Source organism: Tiliqua scincoides, chromosome 7, assembly GCF_035046505.1.
Source record: "Tiliqua scincoides isolate rTilSci1 chromosome 7, rTilSci1.hap2, whole genome shotgun sequence".
NCBI classification, from domain to species: Eukaryota; Metazoa; Chordata; class Lepidosauria; order Squamata; family Scincidae; genus Tiliqua; species Tiliqua scincoides.
In genome coordinates, this window is record NC_089827.1 from 18637141 (window position 1) to 18665094 (window position 27954).

Consider the following 27954-nt stretch of genomic DNA (forward strand, 5'->3'; position numbering starts at 1 on the left):
TGACAACACAAATGGCCACTGCAAATGACAAGGAATGTGCTGATCCCAGGAGGAGGGGAAAAATGCACCCCTTTAAAATGCTTTTCTTACTGTTGTAGAGATTTTTTTTATCTCAACATGATCAGAAGGGCCCTTTAAATTAAAGGAAAACAGTCGTTTACAATAGGGCCATTTTCAACCACTGTGCCGTGGCATACTGGTGTGCCGTGAATGGTCCCCAGGTGTGGTGCAGGAATTTGGGAGACAGTCATTTATCAATAGAACTATTGGGGGATGTGAGCCCCCATTGACAGCACAGTGTGCCTTGTCAATTGTCAAAAAGCTGATGGTGTGCCTTGACCATTTTAGTACCTGGCCAGTGTAACGCGAGATGAAAAAGGTTGAAAATCACTGAGTTAGAGAGAGGGCAGCCAGCTGTTTTTAAATCACCTGAGCAAAGAGACTTTGTTTTTTAAATTGATTTGCTATAGTGCGATTTTTGTCAATCACTAGAGTTCTGGGAACAGAACCCTCGCAAATAATGAGACTCAACCTGTATGTTCTTTGGATCACCTCTTTTATCTTACAAGAAGCTATGTGTCATTTCCCAGATCTAGAAGCTAATATATGCCTAATCTAAAAGCTATGTGTCATTTCCCAGAGTGGATGGGTTGGCATACAGCTCTAAAGTAGGCATGTTACTTCTAAGTGAGTGAGGGCCCAATCCTATCCAACTTCTGAAACAGGAGGACATCTGTTTTGTCAGGATTTAACCTCAGCTTGTTTGCCCTCATCCAGATGCCAACTACCTCCAGGCAACACTCCAGAACGGTTGCTGGAGGTCAGCGGTTTGACTCTGTCATGCCACTGCTCTGGCGACTGCTCTGGCTGCCAGTTTGTTTCCGGGCTGAATTCAAGGTGCTAGTTTTGAGCTTTAAAGCACTAGGCTTGGGATCAGTGTATTTGAGAGACCGCCTTCTTCCATGTAGTCCGGTTCATTCTCTGAGGTCATCAGAGGGAGCCCTGTTGGTTGTGCCGTCATTGAGAGGGGTGAGGGGGATGTTGGCCAGATACAGGGCCTTCTCAGTGGTGGCACCTGCATTATGGAATTCCCTCCTCTTTGAACTGAGGACAGCTTCCTTGTTATTAACTTTCCAGTGGGGCCTGAAGACTTTTTTTATTTAGGAAAGACTTTGAGGCCTTATAATGGTTGCTTTTACAAATAAATGTTTTTTACTGTGTGTTTTATTGCTGACTGCTGTGTATTTTATATTGTTTGTTTTTATTTTTAATGTTTTTATCATTATTTTATTGATTATTAATATTTATCAGTATTTTAATGTATTGATTGTTAGCTGCCTTGAGTGCCCTTTCGGGGAGAAAGGAGGAGTATAAATCTAATAAATAAATAAATAAATAAATAAATAAATAAATAAATAATAATTATAAATAATAATGAAATAAATTTTCCAGCTCCGGTGTAGCCACAATGCAGCCCCCTGGTAAGGGAACACATGTTCCCTTACCTTAAAAAGGCCACTCCACCACAGGATGCAGATCACACCCCACTGGCACAACTGCACCAGCACGGAAAAGTTGGATGGGATTGGGTTCTTACTCACGTTGACTCAGAAATATGTCTCATTATGTGCAGTTGGGCTTACTACAAGTTATGGGAGCATAGGAATGCAGCCCTAATCTGATTTCCTTAGCGTTCCTCAGAAGTCCACATGGCAGGGAAACCAGTAGTCAACTGATAGCCCAATCATATTCAGAATTGCGCTGTCACACAGATGACATCAGACTCTGTTCTGTGGTTGTAAAATTGCTGCCGACAAAGCACACAACCATTTGGCAGTGCTACTGCTGCACCAATGGGCCCCGCTGCACCCACTAGATCATGTAAGGCAAGCGGTGGGGGTGGGGGTGGTTGGGAGTGGGGCCGGGAAGGTGCAAAACTGGGTCAGGAGGGGAGAGAAACAGGGCAGGGAGGTGGCACACTGACCTCTAGGTCTTCTCTATGGTCTTTGCCTTTTGTGATGTCAGTTCTGGCTTCCAGCAAACTCTTCTGGGTTCTCTGTTTCTAGGGCAACTGACTGTAGGAATTAATTGGGTCTGCTGGCAAAACAGAGACGCAGAACCTGGAAGAGTTTTTCAAACATTTTCAGCCACTGTTCTCCCAACTCCCTCGGCACACCTGCAGACCTTTTAGAGCACACCAATGTGCCGTGGCATACTGGTTGAAAATCTGTGTGTTAGATCATTATAATGATAATCTCAGAAAGCAAACATGCATTACTAACACCTAAAGAGCATTACAGATTATTCTGCTGTATGGTTCAAGTAGGAGAGAATAAAGGGCATGTGTGGAATGTTTTGTAACTGGATTTTTCAGAAGGTACATCTTTTGAAGTTCATACTAACAGTTAAGAATGAACTTTCCCACAATATCTCAGTGAAAAAAAGTTATTTTTATAACTCCCTTCCCCACCAATCAAATCTTTTCTTCTAATTTTAGACTAAAGATTTAAAACATTGACTGGTATTGATTTATGGGCAAGCAATCTTTAATAACTGAGCAGTAAGCTGCTGGCTTTGATTTTACGCTTAAGCTAAGGTTATATTATATGTTCATAGATCCCTATACATGGGTGAAGAGATATGACAATTGGAATTCGCAACAGATACTTCAAAACCAATGCAGAGAATTTTGAACCGTGTCATTTTTCCTCTAGACAGTAATGCACTAATGTGATTTTGTGAATATATTAAGGCTAACAATATAATCCATTTTTCCAGGATTTTCAAAAAGAAAACCAGTGGATTATATTTATTCTGGATACTGTAAGAATTGTGAATAGTTCTCTTTCCATCTTCTATTTTGAGTTATTCTCTGTTGGTTTTAAGCCACAAGGCAGTGGAGGTTTGAGATCAGAGTTTTCCTTCTCTTAGATGAGCTGCCTTTCTAGGCTGACGAGGCTCATCTACCCGTTTGTCTCATCACTGCTCCCTCTTCAATTTCCTGATACCCACAAACCCCTCTCTTGCCCCTCCCCCTGCATCCCGTTTGTCTCACCACTGCTCCTTCTCCAATTTCCTGATACCCACAAACCCCTCTCTTGCCCCTCCCCCTGCATCCCGTTTGTCTCAACACAGAAGAAAACACAGAAGAAAGTTGCCCTTCTGAAGTCTACATTTCCAGAGAAAATGTAGTCACCGAAGAAGCGCTGAACAACATTGAGTGCCTGCCTGTGCTGGAGGAGCTTGACAGTGAACCAACCCTAGAAGAACTTCACGTGGCCCTTGACTCCCTTGCCTTTGGCAAGGCACCTGGAAAAGACAGCATCCCTGCTGAAGTCCTAAAGTGCTGCAAAGAGATCATTGTCACTGAGCTGTATGAAATCCTCTGTCTCTGCTGGAGAGAAGGTGGAGTACCTCAAGACATGAGGGATGCAAACATCATCACGCTGTACAAGAACAAAGGCGACAGGGGTGACTGCAATCTCTCTCCTTAGCGTTGTAGGAAAGTTGTTTGCCCGAGTTGCACTAAAGAGGCTCCGGGTACTTGCAGAGAACGTTTATCCAGAATCACAGTGCGGATTCCGAGCCAACAGGTCCACCACTGATATGGTATTCTCCCTTAGACAACTGCAGGAGAAATGCAGGGAACAGCGACAGCCACTCTTTATAGCCTTCATAGATCTCATGAAGGCCTTCGACCTGGTCAGCAGGGAAGGCCTCTTCAAGATTCTCCCCAAGATTGGATGTCCACCCAGGCTCCTCAGCATCATCCGATCCTTCCACAAGGACATGAAGGGCACTGTTGTCTTCGATGGCTCCACATCAGACCCCTTTGACATCCGAAGCGGCGTGAAGCAGGGCTGTGTTCTTGCACCAACCTTGTTTGGGATTTTCTTCGCTGTCCTGCTGAAGCATGCCTTTGGAACCGCAACAGAAGGCATCTATCTCTGGACCAGATCAGACGGAAAGCTCTTCAACCTCTCCAGACTGAGAGCAAAGTCCAAAGTCCAGCTAAAATGTCTGCGTGACTTCCTCTTTGCCGACGATGCAGCTGTCACTACCCACTCTGCCAAAGATCTCCAGCAGCTCATGGATCGTTTTAGCAAGGCCTGCCAAGATTTTGGACTGACGATCAGCCTGAAGAAAACGCAGGTCATGGTTCAGGATGTGGACTTACCTCCCTGCATTACAATCTCTGTGCATGAACTGGAAGTTGTCCATGACTTTGTGTACCTTGGCTCAACGATCTCTGACACTCTTTATCTCAATACCGAACTAAACAAACGCATCGGTAAAGCAGCTACCACGTTTTCCAGACTCACAAAGAGAGTCTGGTCCAACAAGAAGCTGACGGAACATACCAAGATCCAGGTCTACAGAGCTTGCGTCCTGAGTACACTTCTGTACTGCAGCGAGTCATGGACTCTTTGCTCACAACAGGAGAGGAAACTGAACACTTTCCACATGCGCTGCCTCCGACACATTCTCGGCATCACCTGGCAGGACAAAGTTCCTAACAACACAGTCCTGGAACATACTGGAATCCCTAGCATGTATGCACTGCTGAACAGAGACGCCTGTGTTGGTCTGTTTGTGAGAATGGATGATGGCCGGATCCCAAAGGATCTCCTCTATGGAGAACTCGTGCAAGGAAAGGGCCCTACATGTAGGCCACAGCTGCGATACAAGGACATCTGCAAGAGGGATCTGAAGGCCTTAGGAGTGGACCTCAACAAGTGGGAAACCCTGGCCTCTGAGCGGCCCACTTGGAGGCAGGCTGTGCAGCATGGCCTTTCCCAGTTTGAAGAGACACTTGGCCAACAGTCTGAGGCTAAGAGGCAAAGAAGGAAGGCCCATAGCCAGGGAGACAGACCAGGGACAGACTGCACTTGCTCCCGGTGTGGAAGGGATTGTCACTCCCAAATTGGCCTTTTCAGCCACACTAGACGATGTTCCAAAACCACCTTTCAGAGCGTGATACCATAGTCTCTCGAGACTGAAGGTTGCCAACAATGTTGGTTTTAACTTTGAAAGTCATGAGATCCTCTCTCCAACCCTTGTAGACATTATGGCATTGACCTCCTGATAGAGGAAAGCAGAACTTGAAGGAGGGAGTTTCTATGCATGAAGGTAGATGCCAAGATCTGAGCCAGGATCACACGGAATGGAGGTGATTTGTACACAGAAACTTGTTTTTATGTGTGGATTGCCCCTTGTCAATTTGGGGAAATGGAGTTTGTTGCATTTTTCATCTTGTTTTAGAACAGTATACACAGAAGGCACATAATCTTTGAAACATCACTTTCATAACTTGATTTTGCTCTATTTAAGCGAACCGGTAATGACATTGCCGAATGATATCCATGAAGATTTCCCATGCTCCATATAACTTGATCAGCTAAAATTGTGTGTGTGTTTTCCCCCCTACAGAAATACCAAGCCAAAACAAAATGTGCATTGTAGTTGCTGGTGACTTATGGGAAGGCCTAATGGACATGACAGGACTGAGTTATTTCCCAGGTGTGCAATAATATAGCATTACATCTCATTGGCTTATCTAGCTCCAGAATTAACTGCAAACATTCTGTCCATAAACTGAAAGAATTGCCTGGCAAATGCTCAGCTGAGTCAATGCTGGAAGTAGAAAAGCCAAAATTAGTCTCAAGAAACAAATAAGATTCTGTTCTGCGCACAGACTATCCAGTACACCCAAGGTAAAGGTGTGTTTTCCCACACAGAACGCTTTGTTGCCTCTAACTGTCTTTATGCAAGAGCTAAAGTAGGGGTGTCAAACTTGTTTCACATAGTGGGCTAAATAGCATTCATAGCACCTGCTGGGGGACCGGAAGTGGCATCATTAAGCAAGAAGTGTTGCCATTAAGCAAATGATGCTTAAGCAGAGAGGTGGTCTGCAAAGTGATGTCCCTGCAGAAAAGGCGCTGCTGAAAGGGTGCCCCGTGTGATCATTGGCTTTCCCAGTCCCTCAGCAGCATCTCTCTCACATATCCCTCTTGGTCTCTTACCCCACAATGTTCCTTTCTTTTCCAGAACTTCAGCAAAAATTGCGCTGCTGAAAGGGTGGTATTGGGAGAGCCCAATTATCATTGGATAGGGGGGGATAAAGAGCTTCTGCGATCCACATCCAGCCTGCTGGCCTTATGTTTGACATCCCTGAGCTTAAGCATGCACAAAGAAGTTAATGAAGCTTCAATGCAGATAGCCTCACATGAGCTAGCAGCAAAATTCAACATTTAAATATTCCATCTCTTGGGCCAGCTCTGTCTCTTAAACATTACACTTAAGATTATTCTCACATGGCAGCCAGGGTCGACCTTTTACCTTTAGTGGAAGGTCCTTTTCCAAATTGCGCCTCCAACCTGAAGCAAAGAAGAACAGGTGATGGGAAGGGGGATGTTTCCTTCATAGCAGTTACTTCATTCCTAATTGTGTCATCTTAGTGGTTTTATCTTGTACAGTTTTACACATGTTGATTTTCACTTAGTTGGATTAAGGTAGTAAAATGGTCGTTGCTTATGATTGGGTCCTGTGGCTCAGACGTCAAGGTCAGCAACCCCACGCCCCAACAAAATTATATAATAATAATAGCCAGAAAAGAAGTGCAGGCAGTGGACATTTTCTTTTATTGAACATTTTGTGTGTGTGTACACATATTTTAAGTGTGTACATTTATATTTTTATTTTTATATATAACTTTGTAACTTCATATACATAATCACACCGATAACCAATTGAAAAATGTTTAAAAGAAATGTTTTGTACTTGAAAAAATAAGTTTAAACATCTTGGGGTGGCCTCTTGGACACCCCCCCTTCAGCCTGGCACCCAAGGGGGGAGGTCTGCCACCCTCTTCAAATGCCACTAGTTTCATGGGATAAATTAAAGGGACAAAGGGTTATTCTTCCCCCTTCCTCCATACTCCCAATGCAGATTTTCCATCCTCTTTGGCAGCTTTTTGAAAAAGAAAATGACATTGGAAGTTCTAATCACAGAACTTCCACTTCATATCTAATTTGGCCCTTTGTCCTTTCTTTAAATGCACTCTGTAGTGCCTGTTGTCTTTCAGCTGCGAGGTGAAATCCAAATGAGCTGTCAGGAGATTTTTATTGTTTGTGAATTCCAATGAGCACTTCCTCTGTATTTGGTTTTAAAAAGCAAAATATGTGACCCGTTGCTGTGGCTCTGAGCATTTATTTTCACAATTATCCTAGCTTATGCACAATCTCTGTAGGCATTCAGTGTCCAGTAACAAATGCGGCACCAGCGTGAGCTCTAACCTAGAGAATGGTCATGCAGCTCAACAAAAATCTCCATGATTACTCACTGAAATATTCAAGAACTCATGATGGTCACGCACAGTGATTAACCTTTGCAATATAGGTTGTTATCACAGAGTGAGCACTGAAGCTGTGAGCGGCAATATGTCGGGTGTAAAGTGGTGGCGATCAGACCTGAAACCTGCTTCTAATTCATCTTTAAGGCACCAACATCTGTGAGGGTTGCAATTTGGAACTGTTAGGGAACCTCAGGGTGGTAATGGGGAAAAAATGAAAAAAAAAATGACACTGATGCTTCGGTGGAGAATTTATTTAATCTCAGTATTATAGATATTGAACAGACTGTCAGAAGGGAAAAGGCGCAATCCTAAATCATTAATCATTATGTGTATACTCGGGTCTTGGGTGAAGTATTTCTGTACTGAATTAGGGTTGATTGTTTAGATTTTGTGCGATGTATCTTTGTTACCCTGCATATTTTGATTGGCACTCTGGCATTTGAATATTGTCAATTAGTTGGCATGTGTTCTGCTGGGTCTAGCGCTATTCTGTTCTCTAATGATGATTGCTCTCAGTTCTCCCTCTTTCTTATTCAGGGATGGATGTGTGTAAAAATGAGGCTTCTTAACAGCTAACTTTTGAATTTCTTCTCCACTTGTGATCATGTGGGTTTTGGCATTCGACTTGAAAAACATCGGTGAGGACTCCCCCCCCCCCCCCAAAAAAAAAATAAATAAAAATCCTGGATTTTTCTTAAGATCCCCAATCTCAGTATGCACCAAACTAGATGCAGGCTAGGTGCAATCAATTCACTCTTTGCAGCCCTTCTTCCCACCTCCCCTTCTCTGCTCCCCCAGGTGCTGTTGCACAAAGGAGCAATGGGAGAGGGAGTGCGTTCTAAATCTTTCCATGCTCACTCCTTCTATACTCTAAATCATGCGGCCCAGCTGCTTCTTCCCAATCCCCTGGTCCCAAATACGTGCTTGCAACTTGCAAGGGCAAATGGGTTTGGAATATCTCGGAAGGGAAATCTTCAGGGGAGGGGGAAGTGATTTGGATTAGTGAAGAAGAGGTAGGTATAGAGTTGATCACCTTCTTCCTTGTCACTGTTCTTCACATTACCCCTCCCAAACTTTAACAGGTTGGGGGGAGAGGGGAGGCCATTGGGGTGAGTTACACCCATTTGCCGGTAATGTCTGGTTTATAGCTTTCCGTTTATAAAATCATTTACCACAGTGACGCTATACAAGGGTTTAGATCTTAGAAAAAATCAATGCATGATAAATTCCTCATAACATTCTTCCACTGATATTCTTCCAGCATCTTTAAAGAGGAACTTTCCTTCTCTAGAATAGAAATCATTGAGATGTCAGTTCTGCTGTCTGGGAAGGCTCCTGTTTGCTGCTTAATATTTCTGCCCAGCCCACAGGTGTATACATTTGATCCCTGTTGCGTATGTACAACGAAGGGCAGAAATGGCTTGAGACTGAGCCTTTTCCAGTTGACAGGATTCTGTTTCAAGAAAGTGTTTTTAGAAAGTGATTTTAAAAATGGGCTATGTCAGAAGGCCAGATGCAAGGGAGGGCACCAGGATGCAGGTCTCTTATTATCTGGTGTGCTCCCTGGGGCATTTGGTGGGCCGCTGTGAAATACAGGAAGCTGGACTAGATGGGCCTATGGCCTGATCCAGTGGGGCTGTTCTTATGTTCTTATGTTTCCACTAGCAGAAAAGACTCAGATGCCTTACTTGAAATAGAGTGTTTCCCAATTTAAATACATACAGCCAATGAAAGGCCTCAATAAATAATAATAAATAATAAATAATGCTCAAGAGAGCATTCTGTTTTAAGCAGGACAGCAGAGTCCTCTTAGCCAGAAGATTTACTCACATAAGCATGTGCTTCACTTATGGTAGTTCAGGCAATTGATTTGTGAGTAGTTGTATTGATTTTGGTGGATGCAGACCTCTCACAATGTAGAGTCAGTTATGAGTATAATGTGGGTTGCTTCACTTTCCCCCGGGAATGCGGTTTCCGTCAGTGTTTCCCAGGTGTGGTTTCTGTTACTGAGGTTAATCACACATCTCTACCCATCCCTCACATGTACCTCCCATGGGGAGGACTTCTGGTAGGAATCTGGTCTAAGTATGTTCATTGTCACTTGTTCTGTTGCCCCCCCCCATAGGTAGAGAGGGGAAAAAACCTATGAGTAGTTACACCATCCTGTCCCCTTTGGAGGAAGAGTGGAATAGAACAATCTTAAATAGAATGGCTTCCTCATGAGGAAGCTGATTGAACCATTCACTATGAGGCTATACTATATCTCCAAAACTAGAAGTGATAAGGCAAAACAGATGCCATTTTTTTGAATCGGTACCCCAAATTCATATCAAACGACCATAAAGTTTGGGAAAAACTTTTCTGACCCTCAGTTTTGCGGGCCTGTGTTATCACATGATGTGGCTTTCACAGTCTCATCCTACTTGTGAATTTTCTTCGGGCACTGGGCTAGTAACTGATTGCTAGTTGTGCAGCTAGATCAGGACTTGCCAAACAGTTTGGAAAGCCGTCCATTCCATGAGCAGAATTTATAGTTCTGCCTCCATACTATATTTTTTCCCAGTAGTTCTGGGCATTCTGAGGCAGGGGGAGGGTGGAAAGGAGGTGTTGGGGCAGGGGAGGGTGGGCAGTGGGCGGGCTGCAGGCAAACAGGAGATGGTGCCAGGATCTGGCACTTGTGCCAAATCCTAACTCCAGTTCCAGATAACCCGGAGCAACTCCAGCCTGCTTGGATCTGCACCACCTCCTGAGGTGGTGCAGATCCAAGTATCCCCCCCCCCCGGGGCTGCTGTGGCATTACCTAGGGTAAGGGGAATGCATTCCCCTTGTCCCAGGCCGAACCGCATGCAGCCCTAACCCCACATTGGATACAGGGCAAGCCAGCCCTTTCCAGCACGGGTTTGGATTGGGCTGTAACACTAGTGATCTTATGTTCCAGTAAAGGCTGCAGTGTACCAAATGAAGCTGGTAAAACGCACGGCCTTTCAAAGCTTCAGTCCAGAAACAAAGTCAGATTGGTTAGCGGTTCTCCATCCCAGATTGCACAGTGCACCTGGTTCTTTGAGAATGATGCAATCAAGGACAGAATAATTGCTTTACATCAGCTAGCAGCTTGACCATGACCTTGCTGCACTGCCTAGAGGTTTTGATGCACACGGATCCTTTGTGGTCCTTATGGAAGGAGATAGCTGAACTGCAAGCAACCAGTCATATGCAGGAGGGTGTGATCCTTGAGGCACGGTCTCTCTGTCCTTACAATGAACCTCTTTTGCCTTCAGTAGCAGCTGTGTGTTTACATCAGCTCCATGGCCAGGTGCTTCCTTGCTAAATTATCTCTCTATGATCTGACAATTTAATTACAGCAGCCAGAACTATTACTGAAAAGAATCAATTTCTGATTATAGTTTGTAATGAAGCTCAACGGAGGCCCAATTTCTGTCTCCTTTCCCCCCTCCCCTCATAACAACTGAAAAAATGTGCCGATGTTAATCCTTTACATGGATACTAAAGGTTTGTATGTTGGTAATCTGAGATGTATTCAGAGGTACTGTCATGTCCCTGACCAAAGAGCAAGAATATTCCAGTGTGGCTGATGTATTGACAGTGAGAAATAGCTTGTATTGGGTGAATTTAAAATACATGAATGCCCTTAAAGGGCTGCAGTTGGGATGCACTAAAACATTAAAAGCGCAATCCTAACTTGCACTGGAAACAGGCAGGCCAGCAGACCCGCACTGCATCTAGTGCACGTTTCGGGCAGTTTGTGGCTTGCCCCAAGGCAAAGGGAAACTTTTCCCCTTATCCCCGGGAGGAGCCACAGCAGTCCAAATGGGCCTACTTGGATCAGCGCCACCTAAATCAGCAGCGCAAATCTGAGCAGCAAGGAATTGCTCCGAGCTGTCCAGGAACGGGGTCAGGATCCGGCATAACTGCTGGGTCTTGGCTCCGTCTCCTGCTCCCCACCCACGGTGACCCACTTCCCAAGGAGGAGTCTCTCTGCAGAAATGAGACAAATTCATGGAGGTCAAGGCTATCAGTGGCAATTAGTCATGATGACTATATGTCACCTCCAGGATTAAAGGCTATATACCTCTATATACCAGTTACACAGGAGCAGAGATGGGAGAAAAGACATCTAGTTCCTAATCTACGAGTTCCTAATCTCGTATTAAGGACTTTAATGCAGAGGCATCATTAGAGTTGTGCAAGCATTGCGAACCACACCGGGTGACACCATTGGGGGGTGACACCAAAGGAGTGGAGCTGGAAATTTCCTGGCCAAGCTCACCAGGAAGCCAGGTCTACCAGGCAGGTATACCTGACTGGGAGGCAAGGTATACCTGGTAGGTAGATCTGGACTCCACATTGGGAAGCCCAGTGGACCTGGGCTCTGAAGATTTTTCTGGCTTTTGCTGCCTTCATGTAGTAGTGCCTGCACTACTCTCCTTCCCCCATTTTTACCCCTTCCCACCCTCGTTCAGTCCACCACTGTCACCGTCCTTCCCCCCCCCCACCTTGCACTGGGTGACACCAACCTTAATGATGCCACTCCTTTAATGGTAATTATGTTCACATGTTTATTGTATAATTCATATCCATGACCCTCAATCTCACCCACATCATTCAGTGCAGCTACCTCAAGGTTCAGCAGCCATGTGCCTCTGAATACCCCTTACAGGGGACTGGTGGGAGAGACATATGCCTTTCTGTTTTCCTTGTGGGCTTCCCAGAGGAAAGTAGTGTATAGCTTTGTGTAACTGGAAGTTGTACAAGATGAGCTTTTGGCCTCATCCAGCAGTGCTTTTCTTATATGTAAACCCACCAGTAAAAGAGTTTCTAAGTGGGGGGACCTAAATTTGTAACATTCCTCTATTTCAATGGAGGTCGAGAAGCAATGATCACTTTCAAAAATCAACCCATAATTTGAACTGTAGTGTGTGTATTGAAGTTTGTAGTGTGTCTCATTGAAGTTAGAACCAATTCTAATGGGGTTCAGATGTGTTAAATAGCTGTTTTAGAGAAGGAAAAGTTTTGTGAGGTTTTTGTTCTGTTTCTTTTTTTTCTTACCAGGATTGGGAGTTTCCACATTTTATGGGTGATGTTGATGTCAATCTTCCTGGCTTGCCTGCTGCACACTTTCAATTTAGATTACCTTATTTCAAAAAGATATTTAAGGAAGAGTATCACATACATATTACAGGTACGTAACATTCTTTGGCACCCCTTTTCTGACTTTTTGGTATTGGCTCCTTTGTTGTATTTTTACTATGAAGTGATTTTCACTAATATTGTTCTGCTTTGTGGTAATCAGGAACCTTTATCTCGTGGACCAAGCAGGTCTCTAATATACATGGTTCTTGGGTCATTTGATGGTACTTGTGAATATTGCAAGAGCCATCTCAAATTTACACAAAATCAAGTAGTAGGACTCAGTCCTGTTCCGTATTAGCCTGCATATTTTGTGTTGCGACATAAAAAGCTTTCTGCATATATTAATTTATGGCCTGAAATGGCTGAAATGATATGGCTAGTCCTATCCCATGGACTAGCGCTAGGCCCCCCACTGGTCTTCAGAGCCCCAAGAGCCATAAACAGTAATTTCCCCTCTGAGTGGTGGGGAAGCACTCCAGAGCAAGAAGGGCAGGGGGAAGGCAGGGGGGGACTGGGCAGGGGGAGGGCAGGAAGCAGGTGGTTTCGACCTGGGAGTACTATGGGGACAGCAGCAGAGGCTGCTACAGCATCCTATTCCCCATCCCGCTCCTGAAAGCCTTACATGGAACTACTTGGTACTGCACCAGCCATTAACTAAACCAAATCTGAATAGAACTGTTGATGCTGCCAGGGTTCTCCAGCTACTTCCCTTGCCCTGCAGGATACATGCAGCTTATCGGTGTGCTGTACCATTACACAAGTAGCTTATTTGTATGTTAAAGAAAGGGGATATTACAAGGTTGCAAGGATATTTGCAAGGTTGTTCAACTTATCCACATATGGGGGGAGAGGTTCCTATGTGTGGGAGCATTCAAAAGTCCCCCATCTGCAGTATGAATGGAACAGTGGAAAATGCCGTCACCTCATTCTGCCTACCTGTTCACCATAAACAGCATATGATATAAAACTGTTCCTGAAATGTACCACTTAGACTCTAGGTGGCAGTAGTCAAGGTTGCTTATGTGAATACCCTCCACCCCACATAGGAAATAAATACAGAGAAAATTAGCATGCAAGGTAAAAAGCCTAGTCTAGAACCCTTCACTTGACATCTAGTTTTCTGTGTAGAGAAGAGGGTTTTGTTTTGATTTTTTTTAAGTCGATAAGCTTACAGTCATATAATCCCTCACCTCCTATCTCAAACAGTCATATAATCCCTCACCTCCTATCTCAAATAAGACGTGGAGAGGGGGGATTTGCTGCATGGGTAACAGCCTATCCTCCATACCTTCTTTACCCAGGCTTCGCGCACTGGAGAGGACACTCCAACTTCGCCATACGTCGTCGGCACAACACGGGAAGCAGCAGTTTACCGGTTATAAGTCTTTGCTCGATTGGCGTAGAGCATGACGCCAGGGGCTGCTTCCGACGGTGGGAGAGATCATTGCATCTCATTGGGCAGCTACCGCCCGCCTTAAGCTGGGCAGTCCCCAGCCAGTAAGGTGTTGCCTCACCACGGTCCGTTAACCTCATGGGGTGTGTGGGGTTTAGGGTGAAAACCGACAAGCGGATCGACAACTCTGCACCATGCAACAGAAAACAGAAAACTACTGCCCTAAAGCTGGGCATCTGGAACGTTAGGACAATGACACCTGGCTTCTCTGATGACCTGCAAGAAATAGACGACGCACGCAAAACAGCCGTCATCGACATGGAGCTGAGCAGACTGCAGATGGACATCGTCGCCCTTCAAGAGACTAGGCTGCCAGATTCCGGATCTGTCAAGGAGAGAAATTTCTCATTTTTCTGGCAGGGAAAACCACCAAACGAAACCAGGGAACATGGCGTTGGCTTTGCGGTCAGAAATACCCTGCTGAAATCCATCATCCCACCTACTGTGGGAAGTGAAAGAATTTTGTCCCTGCAGCTCCAGTCATCAGCAGGACCTGTCACTCTCATCAGTGCTTATGCACCGACTCTGTCGTCTCCAGCAGAAGCCAAAGACAAATTCTATGATGACCTGGCCACCACTGTCAAGAAAATCCCTGTAAAAGAGCCATTGTTCATCCTCGGCGATTTCAGTGCTAGAGTTGATGCTGATAACAGTTCATGGCCCACTTGCTTAGGTCAGTTTGGCACTGGGAGGATGAACGAAAATGGCCAACGCCTGCTAGAGTTTTGCTGTCATCATGGTCTCTGTGTCAGCAACACGTTCTTCAACACGAAGCCCCAACATAGAGTCTCTTGGAGACATCCAAGATCAAAGCACTGGCACCAGCTCGACCTGATCCTCACCAGACGCTCCAGCCTTCCCAGCATCAAGATCACACGCAGTTATCAGGGTGCTGCCTGCGACACTGACCACTCCCTGGTGTGCAGCAGAGTGAAACTGCAAACAAAGCGACTGTATCACACGAAAAAGGAAGGAAGACCTCGCATTGATACCAGCAAGACCCGGGATCAGAGAAAAGTGGAGGAATTTGCACAAGCGCTTGAGGAATCTCTTCCAGGCCCGGTCGACGCAAACGCATCCAACAGATGGGAACATTTCAAGAATACCGTTTACAACACCGCCTTGTCCATATTCGGCAAGAAGACCAACAAGGCGGCAGACTGGTTTGAAGCCCACTCTGAGGAGTTGACACCAGTCATTGAGGAAAAGAGGAGAGCTCAAGCAGCATACAAGGCCTGTCCCAGTGAGCGCAACCTGCAGGTCCTCCGAACTGCTCGCAGCAAAGTCCAACAGACTGCCAGGAGATGTGCTAACGACTACTGGCTCCAGCTCTGTTCCGAGATACAGATAGCAGCTGACACGGGCAACATCAAGGGGATGTATGATGGTATCAAGCAGGCCCTAGGTCCAACACAGAGGAAAATTGCCCCTCTGAAGTCTGCCACAGGCGAGGTCATCCAGGATCGGGCGCAGCAGATGGAACGCTGGGTGCAGCACTACTCTGAGCTATATTCCAGAGAAAATGTAGTCACCGAAGAAGCACTGAACAACATTGAGTGTCTGCCTGTGCTGGTGGAGCTTGACAGTGAACCAACCCTAGAAGAACTTCACGTGGCCCTGGACTCCCTTGCCTTTGGCAAGGCACCTGGAAAAGACAGCATCCCTGCTGAAGTCCTAAAATGCTGCAAAGAGATCATCGTCACTGAGCTGCATGAAATCCTCTGTCTCTGCTGGAGAGAAGGTGGAGTACCTCAAGACATGAGGGATGCAAACATCATCATGCTGTACAAGAACAAAGGTGACTGGGGTGACTGCAACAACTACCGCGGCATCTCTCTCCTTAGCGTTGTAGGAAAGCTGTTTGCCCGAGTTGCACTAAAGAGGCTCCAGGTACTTGCAGAGAGCATCTATCCAGAATCGCAGTGTGGATTCCGAGCCAACAGGTCCACCACTGATATGGTATTCTCCCTTAGACAACTGCAGGAGAAATGCAGGGAACAACGACAGCCACTCTTTATAGCCTTCATAGATCTCACAAAGGCTTTCAACCTGGTCAGCAGAGATGGCCTCTTCAAGATTCTCCCCAAGATTGGATGTCCACCCAGGCTCCTCAGCATCATCAGATCTTTCCACAAGGACATGAAGGGCACTGTTGTCTTCGATGGCTCCACATCAGACCCTTTTGACATCCGAAGCGGAGTGAAGCAGGGCTGTGTTCTTGCACCAACCTTGTTTGGGATTTTCTTCGCTGTCCTGCTGAAGCAGGCCTTTGGAACCGCAACAGAAGGCATCTATCTCCGGACCAGATCAGACGGAAAGCTCTTCAACCTCTCCAGACTGAGAGCAAAATCTAAAGTCCAGCTGAAATGTCTGCGTGACTTCCTCTTTGCCGACGATGCAGCTGTCACTACCCACTCTGCCAAAGATCTCCAGCAGCTCATGGATCGTTTTAGCAAGGCCTGCCAAGATTTTGGACTGACAATCAGCCTGAAGAAAACACAGGTCATGGTTCAGGATGTGGACTCACCTCCCAGCATTACAATCTCTGAGCATGAACTGGAGGTTGTCCATGACTTTGTGTACCTTGGCTCAACGATCTCCGACACTCTTTCTCTCGATACCGAGCTAAACAAGCGCATCGGTAAAGCAGCTACCACGTTTTCCAGACTCACAAAGAGAGTCTGGTCCAACAAGAAGCTGACGGAACATACCAAGATCCAGGTCTACAGAGCTTGCGTCCTGAGTACACTTCTGTACTGCAGCGAGTCATGGACTCTTCGCTCACAACAGGAGAGGAAACTGAGCGCTTTCTACATGCGCTGCCTCCGACGCATCCTCGGCATCACCTGGCAGGACAAAGTTCCAAACAACACAGTCCTGGAATGTGCTGGAATCCCTAGCATGTATTCACTGCTGAAACAGAGACGCCTGCGTTGGCTTGGTCATGTCGTGAGAATGGATGATGGCCGGATCCCAAAGGATCTCCTCTATGGAGAACTTGTGCAAGGAAAGCGCCCTACAGGTAGACCACAGCTGCGATACAAGGACATCTGCAAGAGGGATCTGAAGGCCTTAGGGATGGACCTCAACAAGTGGGAAACCCTGGCCTCTGAGCGGCCCGCTTGGAGGCAGGCTGTGCAGCATGGCCTTTCCCAGTTTGAAGAGACACTTTGCCAACAGTCTGAGGCTAAGAGGCAAAGAAGGAAGGCCCATAGCCAGGGAGACAGACCAGGGACAGACTACACTTGCTCCCGGTGTGGAAGGGATTGTCACTCCCGGATTGGCCTTTTCAGCCACACTAGACGCTGTGCCAGAACCACCTTTCAGAGTGCGATACCATAGTCTTTCGAGACTGAAGGTTGCCAATACCATATCTCAAACAGCTGAAATGGTACAGTCCAAGAACTGTTTTGCCACCTCATCTGCTGTTTTTATGCACCAACCAGACCTTGCAGAATAACTCTTAAGGTATTAGTTTTTAGGAGTCACAGATTTTGTAATTTGCAAGGTTGTTCAACTTTTATAAGATCTGTGATGAATCTCTTTCTTAAGTTTTCCCCTGCCTTGGAAAAGGCCACCTGGAACAAACAGCGGCTCTTTTCCTAGAAGCCAACAGCCAAATGAAAGATGTAGGGTTCCTGGCACTCAAAAAGAGGATAAATGGGATTTCTTGTTCACAGTGCTCTCAACTGGATTGAAAAGCAGTCTCTGATGTTTGGGGTGGGTGAGCTGAATTTCCAGAGTGTTTTGGTTTTGAAAAGAGCCTTTTTGAGAGTCTTCCCTTTAGAGGGGAAACAAAACCTCATCCTATATAATTTAGTTAACAGATTTATCCTTTGCCTTTCCGGAACAAAATCGTTCCAAAGTGACTGGTATTAGATTAAGGTCAGACAATCGCACAACCTACAATTAACTTAAGGAATTTTCTGCCAAATGATGTGATGGTCACTGGCTTCATTGGACTTAAAAGAAATTAGATTTTGCTCTGATGGTTCCTGAGTCAACGTGCACTGCTTGTGGGGAAGTTTTTACCTTCCTGTCTTGCGTGTGGACTTCTCAGAGGCTTCTGGATAGACACTGTGGGAAACAGGATGCTATCCCAGTGGAATAGCTAAGAGAGATCAGGGGGGTACACTGCCCCAGGTATGTAAGACACCTTTAGGCGGTGTCTTAGAGGTCTCTGAAAGGCACATCTGGTTTTCACCAAAAACCAAAATTGCCTTCTGGAGGCCTCGAAGACATCCCTCAAGGTATCCAGTGTATTGGTATACTGTAAATGGGGAGTGTCTGTTTGTGCCCCCCAGGGGCCAGATGCCTTAGCTACACCACTGTGCTTTCCTAAGTTGTGTGCTGCTTTGGTCTCATCCAGCAGGACTCTCCCATCTGTCTCCAAAAAACTAAATGCCTAGGCCACCTATCAAAAGCTCAGATACAGCACTTTACAGGTGGCTGATGGGACAATGTTGAGCTTTAATTAACTATCTTGTGATACCTAGCAATTGTGGTATGAGTTGTGATGATCAGAGCTGTAACGGATTGCCCTGCCATCCAAGGTAGTGACGTCATTTCTGGATTCTCCGCGGAGGAGGGGACACTCCCTGTGGCTGCTTCGTGCACCCAGTTCCTTCTCCTGTGGTTCATACCACTCATTTGTAGTACATAAAAGGCCCAGAAGAAAGAGTGAGAAAGAAACAAAGAACCACCTTTCTGATCATTTAGAACAACTCCGCCGCCTGGTCACCCAAAGCCCATTCTTGCTCCCTGCAAGTGATCAGATGGCTGTATGCAAGCCTGATTTCTGCTGTTGAAGACAGAAAGAAATTGGCATTCAGCAGTGGAGCAAAGACTTATGGCCTAAAATTAAATAGCCATCAGGCACACTTGGTATAGCAGAAGCATCAGCAATAGATGGTTATGTGAAGCATGGATGATGGTTAATAGTACAAGCCATGGTGTATAAAGATCTATTGTTGTCAGAAAAGCAAGGATGATTAAACAGTTCCAGGCAAAAGCAACAGTGAAGAGGAAATATGAGGAATCTGCAAGGGCATTGATTATTTGGATGTTAAGGAAATACCATTGACAATGAGATAAATGACTATGACAGTTGGAACTTGTGGTTCCTTTTTCATTTTGGAGTGCTTTAAAAGCAGGCAGACTATGGCTGACCAGTGTCTTTTGGCTACACCCTCCCTCTCACAGTCTCCATAAATTGATCAGAATATTTTTGTGAAGGGCATAATTTAATTGGTGAACGAGCACATGAATAGGGATTGTGGAATGATTTTTTTTTTCTTCCAGCTCAGAATTAATAAGTTCTATTTATTAGATTTACTAGACAAATCAGTCGATTTGAATGCATGTCACATCGCTGGAAGAGCGAGCGCCTGCTTTATCTCAGCTCTGTGCCGTTCTTTAGAAGAGTCATAAAGAGCACCAGCCCAGTATGAGAAGCCCCCGTTGGGTAGGCTTTGCCTAGTCCATCTGTTCTGAAATTAATGCTAGTTTTGGAGCTCAGTTCATAAATTTTAGAACTTTCTAAGCTTACTTGAGTTGCAGAAACATGCCGATTCCCTATCTAAATTGAATTACACTGGGGGGTGGGATGGAAACAAGAAAATGTTTAAAATGAGATGTTAATATGAGATCAGGATTCAAACGGATTCTCTGAAAAGGATGCTTTCTTTATATGATGTGTATATATCTGTTTTTTAGTCCATCGGCAAAATTAATTATATGGCCATGGGAAGTTCTCAAGGCCATTATTCAATCACGACATTTGCCAATGAGCAGTGGAGAGCATTCAGCAGATTAAAAGGATAGCAGGAAGGGCACATACTAGACAATTGGCAGAAATACAAGGCAACCCTTTCACCACCTGTAGTCCCTAAAATGTTTTCTTCCCCTTTTTCCCAAGTCTGTCCACTCACCCCACACATGGACTAGCCCACAGGCTTTGTACCACCATGCCTTCCTGGAGGATTTTATTCTCTTAGAACAGGAATGGCCAAACTGTGGTTCATGAGCCACATGTGGATCTTTGATAAATAATGTGCGGCTTGCAAAAATATGCCGCCCAACCTCCTTTTTTCATCACAATTAATATAAAAGGTACATTATAAAAAAATTCAAGCTTTATAAGTATTTACTGGGTATAAGCAGAGACTCCACTGGATTAAAAAGACAGTTTAGTGTTCATAGTGAGTAAATGTATTTAAGAATTCAAATATTTCTTAAATATTGCAGCTCACAGACATCTGAAGTTTATCGTATGCGGCTCTTTCGTTAAGCAGGTTTGGCCAACCCTGTCTTAGAACCACAGCCGCATAAGACCCAAACCCCAACATCTTCACTTTAAAAACAAAAGCCATTTGAGGAGGGCATTCCTGCTCTTCACCCTGGCACTGGCACTGCTAGTGATCTGGCCTTTCTTCTTCTTTATGGTTCTCAGCCCATTGGTTGAAAGTCCAAATGCAGAACACTGACAGAACAGTTCTCTTCTCTTCTCTTCCACTAAAATCTTGTAGTAGTTGCTTTTTATATGAAGTATTAAGCAAGGCCTAGCTTACAAGACATCCTCCCTCTGGGGAATTCTTTTTTAACCCTCTGTGGAAGTTCATTTTGGGCTCCTATTGGACTGTACTTCAAATTATCCATGATGAAATGGATCCTGGCCTTGCTATAGGGAAATAGGGACCCAGTAGCATAGCAAGCCCAGTGCAGGGGCCACTCCTCCCCCCGTGATGCTCTGTGGGTCTGCAGGGGGGTGCCCAGTGCTTGCTGCCTGAGTCCTTGGAATGGTGAGTAGAATGCAGATAGGCTCTCCTGCCCTATATCTATTTAATTCCAAATCGGAGCCATTCTGAACACAGGGGGTGACATACCGATCCAGGGGGATGACACAGTGATGCAGGGGGTGACATGATGGTATCATCACATCACCCCCATTCTGGATGCCTGCTACACCAACTATGCTGCTGCTGTCCAGTCACATTTTCTGACAACTTTCAGGAAATGTATCTATTTACTCTGTTGTTGTTGTTGTTTTCCCCAGAATACCTTCAGTTATATTTCAGAATGTCTAAGAATTGTTTTGGATTCAGTAGTTTGCTTTGGATCTGTTCAAAGCCTCTGAGATTCACCATCTCTAGGAGGGGTGTGGGCTTTTTGTCCTGGGTACACAATTCAGTACGATCAATCTGTGAAAAGAATGCTAAACGTACACCTTCAAGCATTCGGTAAAAATCAGATTGATAAATGTGCTATACGGCAGGCTGTGAACACGTGATCAGATAAATGTATGCAGCCTGTAATGTGTTTGGGGAGGGGGAACCCCTAAAGCCCACTTCATCCTATTCAAATTGTAGTCCTTGTTAAATCTGCTCCATTAATGGAGATCAAATCAATGCATTCTGAAGAAATCTATCAAGCCAGCCGTGTGGTCTGGAATTAATCTCATAGTGACCCTGAGCATCACATATGATAAGCCTAAGAGTGCACTTAGGAGATTGGTGTGCCACATTAGGGGACACTCATTTTAACTAAAGCATCAAAAATCTGAAAATAGGTACAAGAAATATTGAGCTACACACCTGGAACAGGTCAGTGAAAATTATGCAAATACATTGTCCAGCAGATCTTTGTCAAAACCAGCATGATAGAAACATCAGAAATATTAATGCTGGTGTATTTCTCATTGACCTAATGTGCCCCATTTTTATTTTATGCCTCACTAACATCTCTCATGCTTGAAACAAAGTATTGATTTCTGCAAAAATCCCACTGTACCTTAGAGTTGCTATTGTGTGTTTTAGTCCATGTTAAATATTTTTTGTCTCGTTTCCATCCTCTCTTTTATCTAGGTACACAGAGACTGCTTGCGTTTTGCATCTGCTTAACTCTGGATTTCCCTTGACAGATGGTTCACTGCAGAGTCTGTGCTTTCTTTCCTAGGCAGCAGTTTATGTAAATACATAGCATAGCCTAGTTTCCATGGTACCCAGGGAGATTTGTAGGACTTAAAAGTAAGTTTGGTTATCCATTCTCCAAATGGTTTCCTGGTTAAAATACATTCAGGGGTTAGGCTGTAGTATCCACTACACTGTACTAACTAGGTGTAGTATCCACCCACACTGGAGAAGCGCAGTCTGGACCAACAAAATGTCCATGTAGTTCGGATTCAAATAGACCAGCACAAAAGATAACAGGTCACCTTTCAATGGGATTTTTTTAAAAAAAAAATCTGCTTAACTAGCAGTACATGGCATTTATCTGTGTTAGTGAGCCATGACACCATAGTTTGGGTAACCCAATCGTAGGCATATCGGCTCAGAAATACATGCATGCCCCCAGATTTTCAGAGGGTCTGTTCTGGAACCCCCCTCCCCAGTTCAGTCAAAGTGTGGATGCAGGCGAATGCCACTCTTTGGTAACAAGGGGAGTGCCGCTTCCCTTGTCTCCGGAGGGTCCCCTGAGCCCGGTGGAGGCCACAGACGGACATCTGCAGCCTCTGCCGGGCTCAAACCGAGCCCAACAATGAAAAAGATGTCCCAGTTTTTCCACGAGACCGGAAGTAACATTTTTCATGCCTGAAAAACATCATTTCAGGCATGAAAAACATCATTTCCGTTTTCACAGAGAAACTGGAAGTGACTTTTTCACTGTCAGGCTAAGCCTGGCAGAGGCCATGAATGGATGTCCGCTGCCTCTACTGGTCTCAGAGGACCCTCTGGAGACGAGGGGAGCAGTGTGTGGAGTGGGGCCAGACACTGAGGCATGGTGACCCTCGACCCTAGACTGTAAAGTCACTGGATAGCCCAGTATAAGCAAAGAAAGAATCATTTAAAAAGTCTGACTAAAGCATGGAAACACACAGAATGGTAAAGAACTGCTTGGTTTTAGAAAAGTCTTAAGAACAGACAAAAGCTTTAACATTGCAGGAAGGCTTCACAGGTGTTTCTATGTTGACATTAGCATAGGAGCTATCTTGGAACTCATCAAATCTCACGAGATCCAAGATGGTGGCTCCTAAATCTCACAAGATTTGCCACCGCATTGGATCTTACAAGATTTTGTGAGATCCAAGACGATGGCACCAGGAGAGGCTGTGGGGGCGTCCTGTCCTAGGTAAGTTTAGGAACCACTGACATAAAGTGGTGTGAGAAACTACAGAATTCTTTTTGTATCTATATTTCGTTCACTTCTTGCATATTTTAAAGCTCTTTTTCATTCAAAAAAATGGATCATCTTTACATGTAACAGGAAAATGCAATTAATTACAAAGCAACATATTTTGTGGTAATTGCAATGCTTATTTGATACTGACAATACAGTCCCATGGTCATTCAGCATAAAGTAGCTAGTATGGTAATCAATATGCACTATGCTAGAAATGCCCAGAAAAGTTGGGACGAAGTAAGTGAAATAACCCCAGATTATTTAAAAAATTTCTTTATCTCTGCCAGAGATGGAAATGACACTCACTGGTGGTTGTCATCTGCTGAACTGGGGGGTTGATGGCTCCTGCTAAGGCAGTTCTTGCATGTCTGGATTCAGTGCAGTACTCCAGATACAGAGAAGCCTCCGGGACCCTGCAGGCAAAAATAGAAAGGTCAGAGGTAAAAACAAAGCAATCCAACCAGAGCAGTTGTTACCGAAGTCTCAGAGGGGTTTCTGTTTTGTTCATCTGCGTACACTGTGAATGTCTGCAAACATGCTAGCAAAGCACTAAACAGCAAAATGCTCTTTGGAGCTTTGGAAGCATTTTATATTCTTTGCGATTGGGGAAACTGAGTTGAGAGAGAGTCACAGTGCAGCATGTTGAGGAGACCCTACTGGAGATGCAAACAAGAAAGCGGCCACACCTTTAGACTTCTTTATAAGGATGAGCTTCAAGAGGGGATTCAAGGACAAGAGAATGAAACAAAGGAGACTGTCAGACTTGCTAAGGGCCCAAAGCTGCTTGCACACCTCTGGCTCAGTAGAAAATAGAGAGCCTTCAGGTTAGCATTTTAACAGAAGGGTCATCAAACTCACACTTGGAACAGTGCTACTTCAAACTAGAGAAGGAAGCAGGAGAGAAAAATAAGGTCATATGTGGAATGCCAGGGCATAACACGTGGTCCCAGTACCAGGGCAGTGACATCACAATGTCATGTGACATTGTGATGTCACTTCCGGATTCTCCCCAGAAGATGGGCACTTGGTGTGGCTTTGCATGCCCGGTTCCTTTTTCTGTGGAGGCTGGGATTCTGCACCAAAGAAGGAACAGGGCACATGAAGCCACCAGCCTCCTCCGTAAATAGGGCAGAGCCTGGGGGCAGTCATGCGTGCACCTGCCATAGCACCCAGGACATATGTCCCTCGGGCTGCACCCAAGATATGGCGTTGGTGGAATGGTGACAGTGAAAAGGGAAATAAGGAAAGGAAAAAGAGGAGATATGTTGAAGGGCACATAAGATGAAAATGTTCAGGGCGCAATCTTAACTTGCGCTGGAAACAGGCAGGCCAGTGGGCCTGCGCTACATCCAGCGCGCATTTGGGGCTACAAGCAGCGCAGTCTGAGGGAAGGGGAAACTTTCCCCTTAGTCCCTACAGTGGCCCCAGTGGGTCTACACCTGATGAGGTGGTGCAGATTTGAGCACAACGGAACAGCCAGGGGCTGCCCTGCGCTACCCCGGAATGGGGCTAGGATCTGGCATAACTGCCAGATCCTGGCCCTACCTCCCACTCCCTGCCTGCCCCAGGAATACCCACTGCCTGTCCTCCCCCCACCTTGAAACGCCTCCTTCCCACCTCCTCCCTGCCCCGTCAGACCCCTGCATTGGCTGAGCTCAGCCAACGCAACTCACCTTACCCAGGGCCCACATTGGTACAGGAAAGCTGGCGCACATCTGTGCACTGGCCTGTCCCCCCTCAGAGTGGCGCAAAAGTGCTTTATGGCATTTTGTGACACTCCCAGGCTGGCGCAAGGGACTTGCATCAGCCCAAGTGCCAGGTAGGATTGCTCCCTAAATGTCCAACTATATCCACAAACATCAAGCACAAGAACTGCAGCACAATAACAGCATATCACAACTGTGATCGTTTTCCAATAACTATTACTTCAAGTGTCTAATCTACTGCTTGAATGTATAATACCTTGGCCTCTTGATCTCATTAGTCCAAGTTCCATAAAACCCAGCCACTACCACAGTAACAATAACATCAATTCAGAATGAATGAGTGTTCAGTCACTAGTGACTTGTAAGATGTTCTGTGAGCCATGGCCTTTGCTTTTCAGGAAGGATTTTTATATAACTATTTTAAAAATCCCCCAAAAGCTGCTCTTTAGATTTATTGATCTACACCACATCTTCTAATGGCTTAATCCACAGGTCACCTGCAAATGGTTGTGTGAATTCCATTTGTTGTACTACTGGGCTTGCCTCCCCAAGTGATTTATTACAAGCCTTCAGTCTGAAATCGTAAAAATTATTTAGTTACAGATCTCACTCCCAGAGAATTTAATTAAAACTTCATTGTGCCAATTAATTGAGAAGGACTTTTTCTAGTTTTTCAGAGTGACTTTTCCTGGTCCGTTTCATTTGCCGTACTTGTAAACAGGAATTGTCCAATGATGGCATTTTCCTTATCTTTCTGATACAGGTAAATGGTTCAACTATGGAATCATATTCCTTGTTTTAATCTTGGATCTGAACATGTGGAAGAATCAAATATTTTACAAACCACATGAATATGGTCAGTATATTGGTCCTGGGCAGAAGATCTACACTGTGGAAGACGCAGAAAGTTTGAAGGATCTCAACAGAACCCACCTGTCTTGGGAATGGCGGTCAAACCACACGAATCCTTTGACCAACAGAACCTATGCTGAAGGGGACATGTTTCTACATAGTCGATACATTGGTGCAAGCCTCGATGTCAAATGCCTGGCCTTCATTCCGAGTTTACTGGCTTTTGCTTTATTTGGGTTCTTCATCTGGTTCTTTGGACGATTTCAGAAAACTGATCAAGGCATGGAGAACCTTGACAAATCCTACACACGCATGAAAAGGAAATCGCCATCAGATGTGGGAATGACACGGGAGAACACGCAGGTTTTAGTCGAGGAGCCTTTAAGCCTCGAAGACCCACATTTGATATCCATCAAATCAGACTTGAGTGAGATTGTTTTCAATTCATCCCTCTTAACATCTGAAAACCTGCATGCACACTTAAATGATCAACCAAGTCCACTGAAGCCCATAAGAGAGCCATCTGTACCTAAGAATAATCTTTGAACTTAGTAATGACTCTCATGGAAAGATCAAAGCAAGCAATTATTGTGAGAATTCACTGTTATTTTGGGGGGGAGGGAGCGACAGTTTACGTAGTCTTTAGAACAACAAAAAGAGAGACAACTTATACCACAATGGTGCTCAACATGCTTTTTCTATGACTTTGTTTTCTATTTATATTATAATGACTTGTGCCTATTGTATTATATCAAACATTCCTTTATAGATTGCTTCTAAAAATTGCAATAGTGTACTAGATGACTACTTGCAGGTATAAAATACTACTTCGGTGGTGCCTTGAAACATTTAATTGTCTTTCTAACTCGAACATTTAGAAGAGTGTGAACCCATTCTTTTCAGCTGTTTTGCAAGGGCCATTTTCTTCTAAATACAGTTATTTAGAACTAGGAAAGGCAATGTGTGGCCCTCAAGTTGAACTTTGTCAATTTAAGTCTCACCCCAGACTCTCTCCACCCGTCCTAGAGCCTAGAAGCTGTAAACTGTGGGGCACACCTTTCCTTCCCCCCTCCCCCTGGCCATGGTGGAAAACCTTGGAAGTTCTGGTGCACCCAATAGACAATATGATGTCTACCCTTGATGTAGAACTGCACTGGGTGGGAATGGAATCAACACAAGAGTGATGTGACTGCGGAATGTATCTCATAAGTGTGGCAGTGAAAGTCTCTTTTTTTTACTGATCTGTAGAGTCTGTGACTTTGACAGCTGGACTTCAAAGAAGCATGTTGATTACCTTTTAATATTCCTGGCTGCCTGCCAGCCAGAAAACCAGATTCATAACACCATCACTTCAGAGCAATAACACAGCATGGGTCACTGCTTCGGAACATGTGACTTGCTCCACCAGTAATTGCAATTAGGTGATAATGCCTAATTATGTTTCTTTCATAATTAGAGATAAATTGCTACTTGATTAAAAACCCTGCCCTTCACCTTTTTAGGAGCAAAAGGTTAAAACCCAGTCAGACCATCAACTGAAACCTATGCACAAAGCCAAAGAGTCAATATTGGGAGTGCTCATGTCTATCATCTGCCGTATTTGTGAACTTGGATGTAAATAAGGATTAGGATACGTCAGGATGAGATGTGCGCCATGCCACTACAAAAACGGGCTCGAGCAATGGGGAAGTGGTGTGAGGAGTGTGAATGCATGAAATAGAATAACAAGTTTTGTGTTGTTTTGTTACTTTGAAGAATTAAACACTGTGTCCACTAATAAAAAAAAAGAAAATCCAAAACCATCAAACCAAGAGCAACTGTATTTGTCTTCTGCCATGCCTCTTTATCCCAGAATTTAGTTTGGTCCACTGCTTTCTTCGAGCAAGCATCTGTAGCCTGCTCTCAATGAGTCATCAGCTTCAAAAGTAGACCCAGATACTGCAATAACAATTGCCGTTTCCCAGTCATCTCCTGATACATGTGTCTTTTGTTTTGATCTGCCTGCTTTGTAAATTGGCCTCATGCTAAAATTAGCATGCATAATTGAACCATGCATTTATTACTTCTCTCTTGAGATCCAAGTTTAATAAACGTGCAGCAACCGATAAGCACATGGCTGGAGCCTCCTCTTGTTGAGGTATGTATGTATGTATATTTCATTTATTCACTGAAGCCCCCTTCCCACATATTTGCTGCCAAGAATGAGCTTGAAATTCTGCCATCATGGCCTTGTCACACTGAGACGATGTCAGAGTTGTGAG

The 27954-nt window shown here is 44.8% G+C and overlaps 1 protein-coding gene across 2 annotated transcripts in view; it reads left to right on the plus strand.

Moving 5' to 3' along the window:
- Positions 1–27738, plus strand: part of TMEM117 (transmembrane protein 117) — a 242335-nt gene extending 214597 nt beyond the window's left edge. For both annotated transcript variants that reach the window (XM_066634408.1, XM_066634409.1), the window contains exons 7-8: positions 12425–12554; positions 25605–27738. In XM_066634408.1, the coding sequence (XP_066490505.1) occupies positions 12425–12554; positions 25605–26239 (765 nt within the window). In that variant the 3' untranslated portion in view covers positions 26240–27738. The remainder of the gene's footprint in view (positions 1–12424; positions 12555–25604) is intronic.
- The last annotated feature ends 216 nt before the right edge of the window (positions 27739–27954 follow it).